Source organism: Vipera ursinii (genome assembly GCF_947247035.1).
Source record: "Vipera ursinii genome assembly, chromosome: 2".
Taxonomy (NCBI): domain Eukaryota; kingdom Metazoa; phylum Chordata; class Lepidosauria; order Squamata; family Viperidae; genus Vipera; species Vipera ursinii.
Genome location: NC_139513.1, coordinates 128,632,357 through 128,653,726, shown reverse-complemented (window position 1 = coordinate 128,653,726; position 21,370 = coordinate 128,632,357). Strand labels below are relative to the sequence as shown.

The 21,370-nt window shown below is 44.5% G+C and overlaps 2 protein-coding genes across 8 annotated transcripts in view; one reads left to right on the top strand and one right to left on the bottom strand.

Annotated features, from left to right (window-relative positions):
* CCDC137 (coiled-coil domain containing 137) overlaps positions 1 to 1,496 on the bottom strand; it is a 47,028-nt gene extending 45,532 nt beyond the window's left edge. For all 3 annotated transcript variants that reach the window (XR_014491033.1, XM_083351405.1, XM_083351406.1), the window contains exon 1: positions 1,189 to 1,496. Coding sequence is in view for 2 of the 3 variants with exons in the window: in XM_083351405.1 (XP_083207531.1) it covers positions 1,189 to 1,382 (194 nt within the window). In the remaining variant the exon portion in view is untranslated. The remainder of the gene's footprint in view (positions 1 to 1,188) is intronic.
* Positions 1,462 to 20,243, top strand: PDE6G (phosphodiesterase 6G). Of its 5 annotated transcripts, none has more exons than XM_083351408.1 (4): positions 1,495 to 1,570; positions 16,883 to 17,087; positions 18,309 to 18,349; positions 20,010 to 20,243. In XM_083351408.1, exons 2-4 carry the CDS (start codon positions 16,942 to 16,944, stop codon positions 20,084 to 20,086), a joined length of 264 nt encoding a protein of 87 aa, XP_083207534.1. In that variant the 5' UTR covers positions 1,495 to 1,570; positions 16,883 to 16,941; the 3' UTR covers positions 20,087 to 20,243. The 5 variants fall into 5 exon arrangements, 3 of the variants coding, with proteins under 3 accessions (XP_083207533.1, XP_083207534.1, XP_083207535.1); XM_083351409.1 differs by having other exon boundaries at positions 1,501 to 1,590; XR_014491034.1 differs by lacking the exons at positions 16,883 to 17,087; positions 18,309 to 18,349; positions 20,010 to 20,243 and adding an exon at positions 3,836 to 4,232 and having other exon boundaries at positions 1,462 to 1,570.
* The last annotated feature ends 1,127 nt before the right edge of the window (positions 20,244 to 21,370 follow it).

Below are 21,370 nucleotides of genomic sequence, written 5' to 3'. Positions count from 1 at the left end.
ATCTTTTCTTTCTTTTGCCACAGTCATTCCACTTCTATTTGCAGGTCTTGTTTTGTGATTTTTCTCCAGTTGCTTCCTTTCTGCTGTCTCCACTGCAACACGTACTACCCAGACCTTTTTGTCTTTCTTATTGACAATTATTGAGTCTGGGTTGTTATGTTGCAGGTTTTTATCTGTGCACATTTTAAACTTCCAGAGCACTTTAGTTTCTTCATTTTCTTTAACTTTGCCTGTTTTGGGTTCTCTCCAGTTCTTCCATACAGGCAAAGGGTATTTTTTGCAGATATCATTATTACATTTTCATCCAACTTTTATTTTTATTTTATTTATTTATTTATTTTATTGGATTTATATACCGCCCTTTCCCGAAGGACTCAGGGCGGTTTACGGGGTATTTAAAACAAAAAACAATACAAAAGTTAAAAACAATTAAAAAAAGATTAAATCAATCCCTGACAAAAAATTAAAAACCCCAATTAAAATTAAAATTCTCAGCCTGGGCCAGAGAGCTCGAAGAGCCAGGTCTTCAGGTCCCGGAGAAATGAACAGAGGTCAGGGGCAGTCCTAAGCTCCACAGGCAGCTGGTTCCAGAGGGCAGGCGCACCCACTGAGAAGGCCCTACCCCTGGGTGTTATCCGCCGGCAGGGCAGCACCCTGAGAAGACCCTCCCTGCGGGAGCGCACTAGACGAAGGGAACTTGATGCTGGCAGCAGGTGTTCCCTCAAATATCCCGGACATCACTTATCTAATATTCCTGCCTCCAATTTTCCTAACAACAACTCTGTGAGGTGGATTGGGCCAAGAGAGAGTGGAGCCGCAGCAAAGAATACATGTGCGGAATCAAGCAGTAGCCAGTCAAAATCCCAATTAGTTCTACATCAGGGGTCTTCAAACTCGGCCCTTTTATGACTCATGGACTTCAACTCCCAGAATTCCTCAGCCAGCATGCCTGGCTGAGAAATTCTGGGAGTTGAAGTCCATGAGTCATAAAAGGGCCGAGTTTGAAGACCTCTGTTCTACATTCACTAGGCAGCCTTAAACAAGCTGCTGTTACGATTGAGTGATAACTGAGTGAAGATGGTAATAAAACTGGTCAACCCTACAGGATTGTTTTATCTGTCACTGACACAGTAAGCAAAGCGCTTTAAACTGCACACACAAAAAACCCCTCACTGGATAGATACAGACCTACCACCGAGGAGAAGCCCTTTCCGCGGAGCAGCAGAAGCCACAGCAACTTTCTTCTCCCTTTTGCCCATCGCTTCTTCCTGACAAATAGACCCACGTGCTGCAGTAGCTTCCCAGTTCAGTCTTCCATTGCGTACGCACTCTATTCCCCGCCTACTTCCAGGGGGGGGTGCCCGGCTAATTTCCCTGTCCATCAGCGCTCTCCGATTGGTGGAGCTCGCAACTCCTATCGGAAGTTAGGGCAGAATCGTGATTGCTATTGGGCAAGGGAGACGTCACTCCCGGCAGGCGGAGAAAGAGACCGTAGTTGCCTAAAGGCGTCCGGAGAAGATGTTGCATTCGGGGTTTTTTTGCTGCCGTCGCGGGTTAGCGGGTACTTTTGGTACGTCAGAAGTGGGTCAGGTGAGAACTTTAGCCGGGAGATTTAGGGGGTAAAATCACAGTTTAGCAACGTTCACACAAAACGCTAAGCGCGGGTTGCTTGTTTACCAAATAAGCCCCCAATGGTACATTTTCAATTAAACAAGCTCATTAGTTTTCTTCTGTTTCGACCACTATTATGATTTAAATGTCTGATCTTGACTATGTTTATTTGGAAAGGAGTCAAGTTGTCTTCAGCTTACCAGCCCGAGGATCAAAAAGTGCTGTAAAGCAGCCCTAATGTTGAAGGATTATCCCGCCTCAAACTCTCCTTTAAATTCTTGTTTAAAAATCATTTCTAAGGTCCTTTGAAGTTAGCATCTTCATTAGAATTCAGTAGAGTACTAAAATAATGATCATGTTTCCAAGTTCTTCCAAGATTCTTTATCAGTGCTGGATGTTCAGCAAAGAGGAATTATCTTGGTATCATAACCACAAAGAGTGCCAAAAACAAGCTACTTCCTGGCTCCCTTCTGGAATAGGATTAGGCAACCAGATGCCTTCCTAATGTATTGGATGTTAATTCTTGTCAGTCTCAGCCAACTCAGGCAGTAGTAAGGGATTTGTACTCTAATCACTTGAGCTATCTGGACACATCAGATTGGAAGCTACATGCTATCATAGTTACAGGATTGAGAAAGAAATGTTCAGTATTCAGTAAGCGATTTTATGAAACTGTAAAGCTGGCAATTATTTCATAGTTGCCTTCTTAGACAACAGAAATAAGGAGAAATGGGACTTTAATATAAACTAAGATTAATTTTAGGGTATATATTAATTTAAATGCTGGTGATGACCTATAAAGCCCTGAATGGCTTGGGTCCGGGATATCTGAGGGAACACCTGCTGCCAGCATCAAGCTCCCTTCGTCCAGTGCGCTCCCACAGGGAGGGTCTTCTCAGGGTGCCGCCGATAAAAGACTGTCGGCGGATAACACCCAGGGGAAGGGCCTTCTCTGTGGGTGCGCCTGCCCTCTGGAACCAGTTGCCCGTGGAGCTTAGGACTGCCCCCGACCTTCGCACATTTCACCGGGACCTGAAGACCTGGCTCTTTGAGCTCTCTGGCCCAGGCTGAGAATTTTTAACTGGGGTTTTTAATTTTAGGGATGATTTAATCGTTTTAAATTTGTTTTTAACTTTTGTACTGGTTGTTTTAAATACCCTGTAAACCGCCCTGAGTCCTTCGGGAAAGGGCGGTATATAAATCTAATAAAATAAATAAATAAATAAATAACAATTGCATTGGTGCATAAGAAAAAAAATCCCAAATCCACACACAGAGAGACAATATTACGACAAACCAAAACATTAGGCAAATTATTTTGGCATCCTTGACTTATTTTCTTTTGGGTTTTGATTTTTCAGTGCTTAAGACTTTGGTAGTAATAACAACTATATGAATTGGTTCCATTCCCTATCTCTCTTTAGATATGCCCTTAATTTAATTATTTGTTATATATACTTACATGAAATTTTCTGCCACAGGATGTGGTGAACTGCCAGTTTAATTCACATCTGAAGAGGGTTGGGCAAGTTTGTGGAAGATACAGATATCACTGGGTGTTACTAGTTAGAATGACTGTTTACTCTCTCTAGGATCAGAATGGGAAGCTGTTAAGTACCATATACCAGGAGCCAGGAGAGGGACAACAGTTTTGCCTTCCAGATAAAATAAAATAAAATAAAATAATAAAATAAAATAAAATAAAATAAATTTGGCCTTTGTAGAGAAAAAAAATACTGGATTAAGGTACCAATAGTATCGTCTCAGCTGCATCCACCAGCCCAATTTGTTTTATTTATATCCCACATTTATTATGTTTATAAATAACTCAAGGTGGCCATCATATCCAACACATCTCCTTCTTCCTGTTTTCCCCACAGCAACAACCCTGTGAGGTGGGTTGGGCTGGGAGAAAGTGATTGGCACATAAAATGAGGCCATAAGAGCTTTTTCTGAACTAGACTTTAATATGCATTAAAATCCATATTGAAGAAAATACTACTCAGAATATATTCTGGAATAAATACTAGCATTCTCGATACTATACATTGCTTATCGTATCCATTTAACAATTCATTCCAAAGCCAACTTTATCATACCAGGACAAAATGTTTTCAAATCTGAATCTACTTAAATGCATAGTTTTCAGCCTTCTGTGTAAAAAGTCACCCATCAGAAAGAAGAGTCTGGATCTCACCAGAACTTGGTTGGTTTTTGTTTTCAGAGCATCGTCAAGAGAGTGAAATGCTGAAGCTTACGTACTGAATCACAACTCACAGGTGGAATGTAATCCAGTTCTTGTAGGCATGACATATTGTCTGGATAAATAAGTGAAATCCTGTAGGTCGCAGCTTTGGTTTGATTTTCGAAGATGGGTTGGATGTCCTGGAAATAAGAGGGAAAAGGGATATAGACGTATGGGGGTTTAATTTTGTTTTTGTTCTTACCAGAAATGTATAAATCTGTTTTGGGGCCCTGAGGCTAGTGATACAACAACGCTGGTCCTGCTGAAAAGATCCTGCCATGGGAGGTTAGTAAATATAGGGTGGCGCTCTGCAGCCCTACTAAGCAGTGGACAGCATCGCTTCTGTGCAGATGCAGAGAGCAGCAGTGGCACCCAAAAGGCTGCTTCCCTGGAGGATAAGTCTTGCTCCAAGAAGGAAACTGCTTCTTCGGGGAACTGTTTTACCACCCCGCTAACACTTGTCCCTCCCACAACGTGTTGTATGAGTGGATGCCACAATTGTGTCTGGATTGCTTATGCAGAAGAACTTCTGAAATACTACAAGGATAGTGGCGAGCAGGCCTTGGCTGCTGTGGAGAAACATATAGAGGATGAAAATATTAAAATGTTCCTGAAGATGGAAATCAAGTTCCGTATAAAGAAAGATTGATATCTTTGACCTGATGCACATTTATTATATGGTTTCAGACTATACAAGACTTTGAAGAGCAAAAGGCTAATTATTTATGGTTCCTTCTGCAAGAGATGATGTGTTTTATTTTATATAAAGAGTTCTAATGATCGCACGTCTATTATTGTATTACTGACTTCTTTTAAAATTTAATCTCCTTGAACCAGAGGGATATTATTTGGTATGACCTGCTATTTTCATAAACTGGGTTTGTGCTTCACATGTTTTCAGAATGTCATACTGATCTCATGGTTGGCATTGCAGCAAAGGAGTTCTGATTTAAATGGACAGCTAGGAACAAATAGATCCCTTCTGTGTCACATAAATATGTGCCAAATTTCAATAGCAACATCTTTTAGTAGAAAACTAGGATCACTCTCCGCAGTGAACCAGTATCCTTTTCAGTGTGGTTGCTGAACAAGCTATAATGTGTTCATAGATAACCCTAACCCTTAAAGGTTGAGTTCATACATTATGCTAAGCTAAAAATAAACAGGCCCCATTATGGTCTTGCATCATGTCTAAACCAGACATACAAGATGTTCCCGGAGATTTATTTATATATTGACCAGACCTACTTTTACGTTTGTTAGTGTAGCTTTGCCTTCAGATTACGGCACTGGATAGCTCCTTTAGGATCCATTAATCTCCTTTCCCCATCAGCTTGCTGAAATGCAAAAGCTCCTGGGCTAACTCTTAAGTCACTCCGAATAGCTATAAAATGCTTACATTGCTACTCTGTGGTAAAAAGAAATATCTGCTCCATCTGCCAGCAGGTATGATACTGTAGAACTGAAGGAAACTATAGTCTGAACTTTGCAATTTACCATGACTCTAAATACCATTGTAGAGCTGTACCTCTACCTAGCTTGAAGACTACCACAGCCAGCTGGTTGATTGGCCAGTGAGGAGCCAATCTGGCCTCATCTATCATCTAGAGCAGGGGTGTTCAAATTTGGCCCTTTTATGACTTGTGGACTTCAACTCCCAGAATTCCTCAGCCAGCGTGCCTGGCTGAGGAATTCCGGGAGTTGAAGTCCACAAGTCATAAAAGGGCCAAGTGTGAAGACCCCTGATCTAGGGAAGAATTTATTATCCCATTCTCTTTCCCCTTTTCCATCATTTCTATTAGAGGCAGAAAACAGGAGTAGGCTTGTTTTTCATATCTTCATAGCACTTATAATGTTACGAATATTTTAGGTGAGTAATAATGATCATGTACACTATATGTTATGTACTCAGCACACACACACATTCCCCTCACAAACTATAAGGAATCCCCGGCAGCTGTTGACAGCCGTCAAAAGGCTGCCGCGGCGTTTCCCCCCATTAACGCGGCAAGCGGCCGATTCTGACAGCTGTCAAACTGCCGCGCATGCGCAGTACAATGACAGCTGTCAAACCGGCCGATTCTGACAGCTGTCAACTGACGCGCAGGCGCAGTACAATGACAGCTGTCAAACTGAGCTTAACCACACATGCGCAGTCCAGCCGGAGCTGTCAAAGCTGCCAGCTGGCCCCAGCAACAAACCGCTGTCAGCCGTGCCTACCTTAGCCGGTCTCTTCCCTATTGGGTGTTATTGTTAGGCGGGAGAAGCCCGCCTGTTTATTGGTTCTAAACAAAGTTGTTAATGTTGCTGTTGACTATAAATACGGGGGATTCCCGGCGGTGCCTCGCCCGGGACCTCTACCCAATAAACAAGTTCTTTTTGGACCGTGCCTACTGTCTCTTGTCGTCCCTCAAGACACTCCACCTGGCGACGAAGGTGGGATAGCCACAAGTGAAGGAGGGAAGCTGTCCCACCAGCTGACACCGCTGAAGTCACTCGCTGGTTCGGGAGAGCCCTCCACCTACACCACCCCAAGCAGACCCGTGGACCAGACAGTATGGCCAACCTTGGGCATGTCAGAGAATTTCTGACATGCCCAAGGTTTCCCAGACCTCGAAGACCGCATACGGGACCAGGTCATCGTCGGTCTGAGGAATCTGAAGCTTCAGAAGAAACTCGTCACTAAGCCGACGATGGACCTGGCCGAGTTAACGATTGAAATCATGGCGTACGAAGATAGCCATCGGGAAGACGCGCTGCCAGCGGGAAACCCCTTCACAGGGTCAGTCCACCATGACAGCCCTAGAAATTCCGACCCGGGAACAGCCGAGCAAAACATCGAAGTGGACGCCATCCGTCCGAGACCTGCCAACCCCCAAGCTCGCCGCGAGGGTGACAAAAGACCAGATCGGCTGGCCGGAGGCTCAAAGGAGACCACCAACCGCCCCAAGTGCGCCAGCTGCGGTGGCAACCATGCCAGGGCATCATGCAAATTCCGCAATGCCAAGTGCCATGGCTGCGGCAAAACCGGCCATATTCGCTCCGCCTGCCGCAGCACCGGCCACGAGACCCTTCACGACCTGGAGGCCGCCCCGGAAGGTAATATTCCCCCCCCAAATTGCCAGGGGAGACCCTTTGGTCATCTGTCATGACCACTAGCATGGACCAGGGGCCCTTAACCACCAGCTATATCCGCCCCAAAGTTAAGATTCAGGTCCGGATACAGGGAATCCCTTGTGAGATGGAGGTGGACTCAGGGTCCTCAGTCTCCATTCTTTCCTGGGACACTTTACAAGGAATCGCGCGCCAGTGCAGACGCCGATTCACAATTACCCTCTCGAAAATTCTTCTAGCCGATTTCCAGGGCGCCCCTATCAAATTAAAAGGGGAAACCAAGCTCTCCGTTAACTACCACCAATTCCAGGGGGAACTCACAGCCCAAATCGCAGCAGGCAAACGAGCCAGCCTCATTGGCCTTGACTGGTTCGAACCCCTGGGGATAAAAATTATTGGCGTTAATCACTCTCAGCCCCACCAATTACAAGCCGTCTGCCAACAATACGCAGACGTCTTTGACGGAATGCTGGGAAAATTCAACGGCCCCCCCATAGATCTAAAACTAAACCCAGAGGTTCTGCCTATCAGAATTAAGGCAAGAAGAGTCCCTTTCGCTCTCAAATCAAAAATAGAAGCAGAGCTCGACAGGCTAATCGGACTGGGAGTCATAGAAACCACGGAAGGGGGCACTTGGGAAACCCCCATAGTCACCCCTGTCAAGCCTAATGGGGAGGTCCGCCTCTGCGCGGACTATAAAGCCACCCTTAATCGTGCTTTAAACCCCCACGCCTACCCAGTCCCAGCCGTCAGGGACGTGCTCTCCTCCATTCAGGCAGGCACTATTTTCGCCAAACTAGACTTGGCCCATGCATTTTTGCAGCTGCCAGTCTCAGAGCAAACGGCCAATGCCCAGACCATAGTCACCCACCGCGGAGCGTTCAGGGTGAACCGCCTGCAGTTCGGAATCGCTGTGGCACCTGGAATATTCCAGGAAACCATGGAGCGAACTCTCAAAGGAATCCCCGGGGTCTGCCCCTACTTCGATGACGTGCTCATCGCGGGGGAATCCAAGGAAATATTGGCTGACAGGCTGCGAGAGGTGCTTCAAAGATTCCACACCGCTGGCCTCAAATTAAAGAAAAGTGCTCCATAGGGGTCCCCTCCACTGAATTTTTGGGTTACAAAATTGACGCCAACGGAATCCACCCCACGGATTCTAAAGTCAAAGCCATCAGTGCAGACGCCGATTCACAATTACCCCCTCGAAAATTCTTCTAGCCGATTTCCAGGGCGCCCCTATCAAATTAAAAGGGGAAACCAAGCTCTCCATTAACTACCACCAATTCCAGGGGGAACTCACAGCCCAAATCGCAGCAGGCAAACGAGCCAGCCTCATTGGCCTTGACTGGTTCGGACCCCTGGGGATAAAAATTATTGGCGTTAATCACTCTCAGCCCCACCAATTACAAGCCGTCTGCCAACAATACACAGACGTCTTTGACGGAATGCTGGGAAAATTCAACGCCCCCCCCCATAGATCTAAAACTAAACCCAGAGGTTCTGCCTATCAGAATTAAGGCAAGAAGAGTCCCTTTCGCTCTCAAATCAAAAATAGAAGCAGAGCTCGACAGGCTAATCGGACTGGGAGTCATAGAAACCACGGAAGGGGGCACTTGGGAAACCCCCATAGTCACCCCTGTCAAGCCTAATGGGGAGGTCCGCCTCTGCGCGGACTATAAAGCCACCCTTAATCGTGCTTTAAACCCCCACGCCTACCCAGTCCCAGCCGTCAGGGACGTGCTCTCCTCCATTCAGGCAGGCACTATTTTCGCCAAACTAGACTTGGCCCATGCATTTTTGCAGCTGCCAGTCTCAGAGCAAACGGCCAATGCCCAGACCATAGTCACCCACCGCGGAGCGTTCAGGGTGAACCGCCTGCAGTTCGGAATTGCTGTGGCACCTGGAATATTCCAGGAAACCATGGAGCGAACTCTCAAAGGAATCCCCGGGGTCTGCCCCTACTTCGATGACGTGCTCATCGCGGGGGAATCCGAGGAAATATTGGCTGACAGGCTGCGAGAGGTGCTTCAAAGATTCCACACCGCCGGCCTCAAATTAAAGAAAGAAAAGTGCTCCATAGGGGTCCCCTCCACTGAATTTTTGGGTTACAAAATTGACGCCAACGGAATCCACCCCACGGATTCTAAAGTCAAAGCCATCAGGGCAGCCCCACCACCCAAAAATAAGGCAGAACTACAAGCCTTTCTGGGTCTCATAAACTTTTATCATGCCTTCCTCCCCCACAAAGCTACAATAGCAGAGCCTCTCCACAGGCTATTAGACAAAGGAGCCCAGTGGCTCTGGTCCCAAGCCCACGACGACAGTTTTAACAAATTGAAACAGCTCCTTTCAAGCAAATCTACTGTCACCCATTACAAGGAGAAAATGCCCCTATGCGTCGCTTGCGACGCCTCACCCTATGGCATAGGCGCAGTCCTCAGCCACCTCCACAGCGATGGAACTCAATCCCCCATTGCATACTACTCCAGGACCTTATCCAAAGCCGAGCGCAATTACGCGCAAATTGACAAGGAGACCCTAGCATTAGTGGCGAGCGTGAAGAAATTTCACGATTACTTATACGGTCGGCACTTCACAATTTTTACCGACCACAAACCCCTGCTAGGGCTCTTCACCTGGGACAAATTGACCCCGCAAATTTTATCCCCTAGAATGCTTCGCTGGACCACGTTCCTAGCAGCGTACTCCTTTAAAATCGAACACAAACCAGGCAAGGAAATGGGTCATGCAGACGGCCTTAGCAGACTGCCCCTGCCCAACTTCGACCCAGACCCCGCACCAGCCGGCCAAATCCTGGCTATCCAGGAACTGCCGGACCGCCCCGTATCTGCAAAAGAAATAGCTGCTGCAACCAGCAAGTACAAACTCCTGGGAAGGGTTTTAACTTGGGTCTTAACCGGCTGGCAATCCACCTCCCCGGGTCCAGAATTTCAGCCTTACTTCCTAAGGCGCCATGAACTGTCAGCCCACCTCGGTTGCATCCTCTGGGGCAGCCGTGTCATCATACCCACCCCGCACAGACAACAAGCTCTAACCTCCCTCCACGACGGTCACCCCGGCGTGGTCAAAATGAAATCTCTCGCCCGCAGCTACCTATGGTGGCCAGGGCTCGATGCAGACATAGAAAACTTTGTAGCTACCTGCTACATGTGCCAGCAGACCAGGCCACCCCTCCCACACGCCCCTGTCCATAAGTGGGAGGTGACTAAGAACCCCTGGTCCAGGGTTCATATTGATTATGCCGGCCCCTTCCAGGGGCAAAATTTTCTTATAATAGTCGATAGCTTTTCCAAATGGCTCGAGGTCATCCCTGTAGCTAGCACAACCTCAGCAGCCACAATCAGGGGATTGAGGAGGGTATTTGCCACCCACGGGTTGCCTGATGTCATTGTATCCGACAACGGCCCCCAATTTACCTCTCATGACTTCCAGATTTTCACCAGGGCCAACTTGATTAGGCACGCCACCTCCGCGCCCTTTCACCCCTCCACGAACGGTCTCGCAGAGGCCATGGTGAAGGCGACTAAAGAAGCCCTAAAGAAAATCATTTCCGGCGACTGGCACTGCAGACTGGCGAAATACCTCCTGGCCCAACACTCCACGCCTTGCTCCACCACCAGCAAGTCTCCGGCTGAGCTCCGTTGGGGGCGCCGCCTGGTCACCAAACTGGACCGTTTGCACCCCGACAGGGCAGCCGCCGAACCAATCCGCGCACCAACTGTCAAAATCTTCCCTCCTGGCCAGCTCATCTGGGCAAACAACTTCGGGGCCGGCGACAAGTGGCTACAAGGCGTGATCTCCAACCATACTGGCCCAGTCTCCTATCTCATCGACTTAGGAGACGGAAGGCTTATCAGACGTCACGCCGACCAACTAAGACCGCGGGTGCTACAAAACCACATTCCCCAAACTCAGCCAAGCGTTTTAATTCCCCCAGCGGCGCCACAAAGGCCACCTAGCCCTGCAACGCATGACCCAGACGTCGCCGACAGCCCCCAACCTCCAAGCCCCGAAACTTCCCCCGCTGAGGGAAGGGAGGACCAGCCCAGCACAAGCCAGCCCAGCACAAGTCTTCGCCGCTCCACCAGACCGCGGAAAACCCCTTCGTACTTGGCTGATTACGAATGGGCCGGCAGCAGAAACAGCGAAGCCGACCCAAGCTGAACTTCCAGGGGGAGGGGGGAAAGGGGTGTTATGTACTCAGCACACACACACATTCCCCTCACATATAAGGAATCCCCGGCAGACGTTGACAGCCGTCAAAAGGCTGCCGCGGCGTTTCCCCCCCATTAACGCGGCAAGCGGCCGATTCTGACAGCTGTCAAACTGCCGCGCATGCCCAGTACAATGACAGCTGTCAAACCGGCCGATTCTGACAGCTGTCAACTGACGCTCAGGCGCAGTACAATGACAGCTGTCAAACTGAGCTTAACCGCACATGCGCAGTCCAGCCGGAGCTGTCAAAGCTGCCAGCTGGCCCCAGCAACAACCCGCTGTCAGCCGCGCCTACCTTAGCCGGTCTCTTCCCTATTGGGTGTTATTGTTAAGCGAGAGAACCCCGCCTGTTTATTGGTTCTAAACAAAGTTGTTAATGTTGCTGTTGACTATAAATACGGGGGATTCCCGGCGGTGCCTCGCCCGGGACCTCTGCCCAATAAACAAGTTCTTTTTGGACCGTGCCTACTGTCTCTTGTCGTCCCTCAAGACACTCCACTATATCTATGAATCAATTTAGTATAGGAATTAAAGCACCAGGCTAGAAACCAGGAGGGTGTGAATTCTAACCCTGCCTTGGGCACAAAGCTAGCAGGATGACCATGGTCCAGCCAGTATTTCTCTTAGCCTTAGGAAGGAGGCTTTGGCAAACCAGTTTTGAAAATCCTTGCCAAGAAAAATGCAGGGACTACTCCAGGCAATCACAAAGAACTCAATACTGATTCACAGGTGCACACATTATAGACTACTTCCAGATGGCCTGCTGTCATGTCTGAATGCAGATATCCTCTGTATACTTTTACTTAGGGACACACTGTACAGAATTCCATCATCTGCACACGACTCTCCTTAATAAACCTTGATTTTCATTTTAATGTATTAATGCAATGGCGCTTTATAGAGCAATTTCCTGTACATGGTGCCTTTTCTCCAAGTTAATAAGACCTCCACACTGTATATAGACAAAGTTTGTACATCCACATTAAGTGATAATGTGGTATCTGGTTTTTGCTAAGTACAGTTTGTGGATCCAGCGCACTTTGTTGTATGCCACTTTTGGTGAGATGGAAAGCTATGATTGAATAGACAGTAGAGTAGAGTAGCATATTGGCCAAGTGTGATTGGACATACAAGGAATTTGTCTCTGGTACGTAAGCTCTCAGTGTATATATAAACAAAGTAATATAATCACCTAGATCAGAGATCTTCAAACTTGGCCCTTTTATGACTTGTGGACTTCAACTCCCAGAATTCCTCAGCCAGCATGCCTGGCTGAGGAATTCTGGGAGTTGAAGTCCACAAGTCATAAAAGGGCCAAGTTTGAAGACCCCTGACCTAGATAGACAGACAGACAGACAGACAGAGTCTTAAGCATTTAGCATATTCCATCCATTTAATCAGTAAATCGTGATTAAACACACTGGTGAATCACAAACGTAGTTATGTTGGGAAGATTAGTCTGAGAGTAATTAAATTAAGCTCATCTGGTGAGCTTAGCAGCTGAACATGGAACTGAACTGAAGTGACTGCAGAACTATGAATTAATGTACACTACACTCTAAGTTTGTTTTTATCTAGTGCTTTTGTTTTCTTTCCCCCGTAGTATTTATAATAAGATCGTGTTACAGGATTGCTGTGTCATCCGGTGCAGGATAGCAGGGACATACTTTATTCATGGTTACTGCCTGATTAGCCACAGTCAGGCAGTCATGACTTTTATTTATGAAGTCCTTACGCCCATTCTATTGTCAGTATTAGTCATGGGTGAAAGAATTGAATGGTTTACATTGTCCTCTACATTTTTCCATAAAGGGTCATCAGTGGAAAATAACTTTGGAAGATGTTAGCTGTCAACTACCTTTGCTATAGTTTTCAAGACAACTTGTTTCTTGCTTTTCAGAAGGACTAGAAGAAGATCTTGTTATGGGATGGATCTGAACACATCCATTGGTAGATCATGACTTATATCCAAATTGCTGTAGGAGTCTAATCAATGGTGATTGACTCCGTACACCCTGGTTAAGCCAAGCATACCATACTGTTTTGAATGAGTAAGTTACAGACAGGGCATCTGTTGGCTTTTCATAGACAAAGAACAAAACCCAAAGCTCGTGTCCTTGATTGTAAAGCAAAGGAGGGAGATGAGTTCTTGCTATCAATGGTTATCACTTGCTCTAACCAAAAAAATAAATAAATAATCCCCCAGATTTCTGCCTTGAAGGCTTTAAAGAGTAATAGTCAGATAAAAATAAAAATTAGCAGAAAATTAACTTCACCTGTTTCAATTTGTTCAAAAGATCAATTTGATAAGCTGGCAATCTTAGCAATGATAATGGTTCCTTCTAACCAGAATAGTTTGTCAAGGTCAAACTAACTATTCTCATTTGCAAAATCTCTGAGCCCCCTTTCAGAATATAGTTGAATGGCTGGAATTTAGGCATTTTTAATTGGTTTGTCTTACCTGCTGTTCATGTGTAGAGAAACAAGCTGTCCTTGCAGTTTTCTCTGTTTGCCAGAATAACAGTAACTCTGTTATCTCCCTTCCTAGCTGCTTTCTCTGAAATCTTCAGGCTACAGAAAAAATGGCCATGGATTCATTTATGGTGCTAGAAAATGAAAGCGGGTCAGGCAGCTTTTGTCTCTAAACTCAATAGAGGCGGATGTTTAAAACCTGTCCTTGTAATATCATTTAAAATATTTTAAAATATTTAATGTAATATTTAAATAAATCAAAATTAATAGAATTATACAATGTTATACAAAATATGCAAGTCATCCTCGACTTACAACCATTTGCTTAACGACTGTTTAACGACCATGCTAAAAGGGGCTCATAACTGGTCCTCACACGTACAAATGTCGCAGCATCACTGGGGGTCAAGTGCTTAAAATTTTGGTGCTTGGCAACGGGTATGTATTTATGATAGTTGCCGCAAGTGGTGGGTCACAGGATTGTCACTTGCCTCCTTCCCAGGAAGCTTCAATGGGGGAAGCTGCATTCACTTAACAACCCATGGCAAAACGGTCATAAAATTGTGTGCAACTCACTTAACCACGGTATCACTTAGTGACAGAAGTTCCAGTTCCATTTGTGTGTGTAAATCAGTGACCATTTGTAGGATTAATTCCTCTCCCTGACCTAAGCATACAAGCTGTAAACAATGTATCTATAAACGAAGGATGATAACTGGATTAAAAACAGGAGTCATAAACCTATTATGAGGAATATAATACATTGTAACACCTCAGAAGCCTCCAGAACAAGCTTTAACCAACTACAGTTAGGCTGAGTCATATAGACTGGCTATCATTAAGACTTGCGACAGGGATTTGAGTGGGTGCATCTTTCACATCTGGTAAGTAACAGAAAGTTTGTATCAGTTTTTAGAAACCAGTCAATTTATTCCACCCACTTTCCAGCTGTTATGTTCATCTGGAGCTAGTTGTGGCTGTATTCCTGGAAAGTGATATCCATCTGCAAGGAAGAGACGCATGGGGGTGGTTTTTAAACAACGCCGGTTTGGGTAACTCACCATTTTAATCTAATTTTTCTCCTAGGATAATGAGCATGAATGTGTTATGCATATTTAAATGGGAATAAATGCAAGTCAAAATGCAAATGAGACTGAAGTTCCATGGAAGAATTGGAATCAGCTATCAAATCTTCTACAGCTTTTGGTAGCATGAGAACAGCATCTTGGTATACACAAAGGATAATTAAAATAGTGGAGATTGGTTATATTCATGAGAAAAACAGCTAGGTTTGAAAAATGTTACAAAGTTTCCAAGAAAAAAGTGAAAATGTGAGCTTTTGCAAAGGTTGTGCATTGCAGGTAGATTGCATTGCAGGTATATATATTCCATGGACTAAGAACACACACACACACACGTGTGTGTGTGTGTGTGTTCTTAGTCCATGGAAAATGTCCTGGGGAGGAGGGAGTGAAAGGCAAATTCTTCTGAATTTAATTGCCAGACGAATTGTGGAATCCATGTGGAATCCATAACATTTTACTCTCAAAAGGTAACATTGCTCTTGCAGGGCTAAATTTATCAAGATGGGTGATAGAGCAGCTCTGAGAAAATGAATAGAGAGAAGAGCAACAAAGATGATTAGGGGACTGGAGGCTAAAACATATAAGGAACAGTTGCTGGAATTGGGTATGTCTTCATTAGAGAAGGACGACGGGTGACATGATAGCAGTGTTCCAATATCTCAGGGGTTGCCACAAAGAAGAGGTAGTCAAGCTATTCTCCAAAGCCCCTGAAGGCAGGACAAGAAGCAAGGGATGGAAACTAAGCAAAGAGAGAAGCAACTTAGAACTAAGGAGAAATTTCCTGACAGTTGGAACAATTAATCAGTGGAACAACCTGCCTCCAGAAGCTGTGAATGCTCCAACACTGAAAATTTTTAAGAAGAGATTGGACAGCCATTTGTCTGAAATGGTACAGGGTTTCCTGCTTGAGCAGGGGTTGGACTAGATGACCTCCAAGATCCCTTACAACAACAACTGATGAAACAAATGAAGAAAGTCCTTTTCCATCCAGGGAATGAGCCTAAAACTACTTTGTGGGTGGAGCACTCTAATCAGATTAGCATCTTTTCAGGGATTTGAATGTGAACCTGAGAAGTGTCACCCTGGATGAGATTAATGTTGTTTTATCCCATTGTTCTATCTGGACGGTAGCCAATATAACCTGTGCAGAATTGCACAAAGTCAAACCAGTGGATCTGTTGTGGATGTGTCTCTGCACCAAAGCCAATGCAGGGGTTCATTAAATCCAGTCTTCCTCCAGAATGATGCCCAATAGCCCTCACCACCACTACTGCTGTATTGTGCCTGACAAGTGGACACTCTGCACAATTATAGGCAACAAGTTTAGCATAGGACTCTGGTGAAATATTCTTCTAGTATCTTATCATGTTGTTCCCCTCACACTCATTTCCAGTGATGGATATGGAAACAGAAAGCATTAGGTGATCACGAGGCAACAGGAAAACGTTGGAGCAAACCAGGTCTTAGCAGTGTCAAGAAAAGAAACCAGATATTTTCTTTATACCAGCTTGTGTTTTTTTAAATTGGCTCTGAAATTTAGTGTTTTCAGAAGAAACAGGACTTCAGCATCAGGGTTGCATAGATAGACCCCAACCCAAGAATGTACAGTGAACCTTCCTAGTCACATAATTAAAGCAAAGGACAGTCAGTAAATCACCTGTAATCGCCTCTCACAGGGACAGATCCAATGGAGTGGGGAGGATGAGGAGAGTTTATGCAATCAATCGTTATTTCATTACGTAACCTTAGTGCATGGCTGGGTTCACACATATGGTATGCTGTTGATTTCCATTGTCCAGGTCTTCAGAATCATAGACCTGCAAGGGTCCATTGAGGTCCCTGATTCTAACTCTCTGATTAGCACAGGAATCCAATTTAAAACATTCCCGATGGATAGTTGCTTAGCTTGTCCTTCAACACATTTAATGGATGAATGAATGACATGCATCACCTCTCAGTTGACTTGCTCTCACTGTTCAGAAACATTTTCTAATGCTCAAGTGGATTTGCCTTCTAACAATATGTTCCTCGAAGAGACGCAAACAGAGGCGACATATTTCAACTGCATGTAACGATAGACTCTAATTTTTTTTCATGTTTCTTTTCTATCTAACAGATTAAGCCACCCGAATCAGGAGGGCTTCTGTTAAAAATAGACATTCTTCCATCCCTGCCATGAGCCGTGAAGTTCCAAAACCAGAATTCAGATCTGCTACCAGGGTGACTGGGGGGCCTGTCACTCCCAGGAAAGGCCCCCCCAAATTCAAACAGAGGCAAACCAGGCAGTTCAAGAGCAAGCCACCAAAGAAAGGTGTTCAAGGGTGAGATACAAAGTGTTATTTTGCAAAAAGAAGGGAGTTCACTTTCTCAGGGATAGGCAACCTTGGCTCTTTTAAGAGCCAGATGGGGCTGGAACTCAGGTTGGGCAGCTTTGACCACAGGGGTAGGCAACCTTGGCTCTTGGAGCCCTTTCCATCAGCTAATCTCTTTCTTTACTTGTGGCCATTAAGGAAGACCTACCTGTATTTGGTTGGCTTCTCTTGTCATATCCAATTTGATCCTTTTCTGTTTCATTTCCAAAGAGTTATTCGGCTAATGGACAGAATTTTAAATTCTTTCATGTAATTTCTTTCCAAAATTCCATTGGGCTGGAAACAACATAGCAGGGGGAGCCTGCAGGACATGGCTTCTGGAATTCTTTTCAAATCCCTCCATCAATATTGGCCATAGGAGGTATCTTGGTCTGTATAGTAGACAAGTAGTCTCAACTTACAACCATTCATTTAGTGACCATTGGAAGTTACAACAGCACTGGGAAAAAATGACTCAGGACCATTTTTCACATGACCGTTGCAGCATCCCCATGATCACGTGATCAAATTTCAGATGCCTGGTAGCTGACTCTTATTTATAACAGTTGCAGTGTCCCAGGTCATGTGATCACTTTTTGAGACCTTCTGACAAGCAAAGTCAATGGGGAAGCCAGATTCACTTAATAGCCATATTATTGTCAAGAGCTAGGGAAATCAGGAGATTCAGGCAGTTCAAATGAGTATAAACATTTATTGCAACCTTAAGCTCTCTACAAGAATCTGACTAACTAATGGTCAAGAGAAATGAGCGTGAGATAAGAAAGGTATTCAAGGTGGGCTGGACTTAGATCTCATGCGGGTGTGCAGTGACTCATGACTTATGATGTGTTTAACCCCTACCTTGGGCTTGGCCTGTTCATCTCCTACAGTTATTAACGTAACAACTTCAGTGATCCACTTAACAAATGTGGCAAGAAAATTGTAGTTGTAATTTAAGGACTACCTGTACATATTGGTTAGATATTTGTGTGAGTGTGTCCCTAATCAGCCTGGCTGCAGACCAATTCCTGAACTTCCTTACATTATTTCTATCATTTTCTTCTGTCAAAAACAAACACTTTTCTTAATCACCCAACCTACGTGCAACTGAATAAAGAGGTAATAGTTCCACAAAGTGATCATGCATGGAAGCCAATTTTTTAGGAAAACAAGTTTCTTTTTCTTTTGCAGGTTTGGTGATGACATTCCTGGTATGGAAGGCTTGGGAACAGGTATGAAGGATCGATGGATTACATTAACTGAAGTGCTGATTTGAGAAAATCAGGCTTCTGCAGGTTCCTTGCAATTTATCCTTCTTGGCTCTGCTATGGGCAGGTCCAGCTGTTTTAGCCACAGATAGGATATTTTGGGCAATGTCACAATTCATATTGAAACATTTCTACTGTTAGGGGCTTGCTTCCTTTGCCTAAATTTCATCAGCCTCCTGGATAGTTTACCACACCTTCAGTAAACTGTGAATTCCTTGTTCCTATAATTTTAATCTCTGACTATATTTTTGAAATTATATTTCTGTTCTTTTTTTTTATAACAAGCATTCTCTGGACAGGTTGCATAAAAAGAATATAATCCACAATAGATATTTACCTATTTGTCTTAGGAAGCATCAACTCTAAAACATGCTCCAAAAAACAGGGAATCACTACCTAGTAGGCAGTTCTGGGCAGAGCCGACACCATTCCACCAACTCCTCTTAGCTGATTTATATGATTATTGGTAGCATTTCCAGACCAGCAGGTGCAAAAAGGACAGTTACAGCCAGATTGCTTTCATGGGTGTCCTCATATTTTCCCCTCAGGATTTTTTTTCATGCAGGATTGAAACAGGAGCATCATATTTATCCAACTGCAAGTGGTTCTTGCACAGCATTTGGCTTCTGGGGGGACATTAGGGAAGAATCACCCTACAGGGAAGTAAACAGCTTCAGAGGCAGAAATTCAAAAAGTATCTGAGATGCTTTTACACTTGGTTATCAGAGAGCCGTGAGTCTTGGCAGAGAGGATGTATGCACCTAGCACAGAAGATCCAGCTGGATGAAGCCTAGCAGCACTAAGCTGCATGTGCCACGTCTTTTCTTTTTATCCAACTTTTTATCTGTATCAGTGTAAAGGGGCCAAACATCATGCTGAAGTATGATTTGTATTTTGCAGCAACAGGTAGAGACAAACAGTACACCAAAAGCTGTTTTAGCCTGTGTGAGAATGTGAAAGTAGCACCTCTCTGAGCACCTTGTCGCAAGTGCTGTGTTTGTGCTTTTGCATCCTTAAGTATCTTTTTGGAGGCTGGATCCAAAGCATTGTATAGACCTAGGAATACTTTAAGCATCTCCATGGCTATCATCCTATTCCAAAAATACCTCTGTTATTGTTTTCCTCTCATAAATGCCTATAAAAGCACTTTGTTTGCAGTTGGTTTTATGCTACCCAATAAGCAATGTGTCACGTAAGCACTGTTAGTAAATGAACCAAAATTCAATGGATTCACACAACCCATGAGCCACGATTACACATTAAGCTTCAATGCACATGAACAAAATCTGTGTCTTCAAGAGGTCCAGATTAGTCTGTCTGCTTTCTAAAATGTCTTTATTTATTTGGCTGGCGATAACTGCTGTAACCCATTTGATCCTCTATCCTTTTGAATATGGAATATGGAAGTAATGAATTGCCATACGTATGTAATATCTGCACTGATATTTAGGTCAGATGGCAATGACTGTAGCTCTCAATACCATTCCAAAGGACTCAAAGACTGATTATGATTCCATTCCATTGTCTGATTTTTCAAACATCTGACAAGCTTTCAAACATCAGAATGCTAATGCTGGCAAGAAGCAATAAGGGTTGAATTGATGTGGCCTCTCCTCTCTTTCAGATATCACTGTGATCTGTCCCTGGGAAGCTTTCAGCCACCTGGAGCTCCATGAACTGGCACAGTATGGTATCATTTGAAGACGTAGAAGCCAGAAACAGGCCGGATATATGCCTTTCATTCAGCAAAGCAAGAACAGTTCATGAGTATTCCCATTATCCATATTCCTAACCCTGAATATTTACTCTCCCAGTGGTAGCCTGTTGGGGCCCATAGTAATTGCTCACTAAAATAAAATCCAAGTGAAAAAGTCTTAGACTTGGTTTCATATTATTGTCCCTGCGATGATTTCCTCCCTCCAATTAAACATTTGCAAAAAAAGTCATAATGAACCAGAGAAATGACTTCATTTTATACGCAGTAAGTCCCAAATTTTGCAAGTCCATCATTTTCTTCTAATCTTTTTTTATAATCCTCGTGGTTTTCCCCCCACATGTGCAGGGTCCCCCCACCCCCTTTTATTCTAGATCAGGGGTCCTCAAGCTTGGCTACTTTAAGACTTATGGACTTCAACTCCCAGAATTCCTCAGACAGCTTTGCTGGCTTAAAGTAGTCAAGGCAAAGCTGGCTGAGGAATTCTGGGAGTTGACGTCCACAAGTCTTAAAGTGGCCGAGGTTGAGGACCACTGTTCTAGATCATCTGAGTGTCCATTGGTTGCAACAGGAGCTGACTGTTTGTTGCCTGAGCCTGACATAATGGGTTAAAAGTGACTGATCCAAAATCACCCAGTTGGCTTTCATGCCTAAAATGGGACTAGAACTCAGAGTTTCCTAATTTCTAGCTTGGTGTCTTAACCACTAAACCAACCAGTCCTCTTTCCTTCTAATCCAGGGGTGTCAAACTCACAACATCATGCAACGTGTCGCGACATATCGTGACTTTTTCTCCAGGGCTGGCAATGGGGTGGGGGTGGGGTTTTGGCATGATGCATCCGGCCTGTGGGGTGGCAGTTTGACACCCCTGTTCTAATGTGTCCCTTGGATTATAAAAACATCAAGCAGAAGTTGACCTTACTAAAAACTACTGTAATATTCCTTGCTAAGATAAGACGCCAGTAACTGAAGGTCCAGGAGATGGACTGCAGTGGTGAACCTTTAAGATTTAAAAGAAATCTGAATAATTACAGATTTACAATTACAGAAAATAAAAATATTGAAAATTTTAATGTGCTGCTCCTATATATATTGGAGAGGAAACTCTCAAATGAAAAACTAAGAATAATCATAAGAAAGTGTTTTGGACAATTTGGATATTTATTTAAATGAAACTCTAGTTACTCTTCAGTGGAAGGGACATACTTTCAATGAATTCAATAGTGTTTACTTCTAGATAAATGAATACAGGATTCCAGCCTCAATTTCTC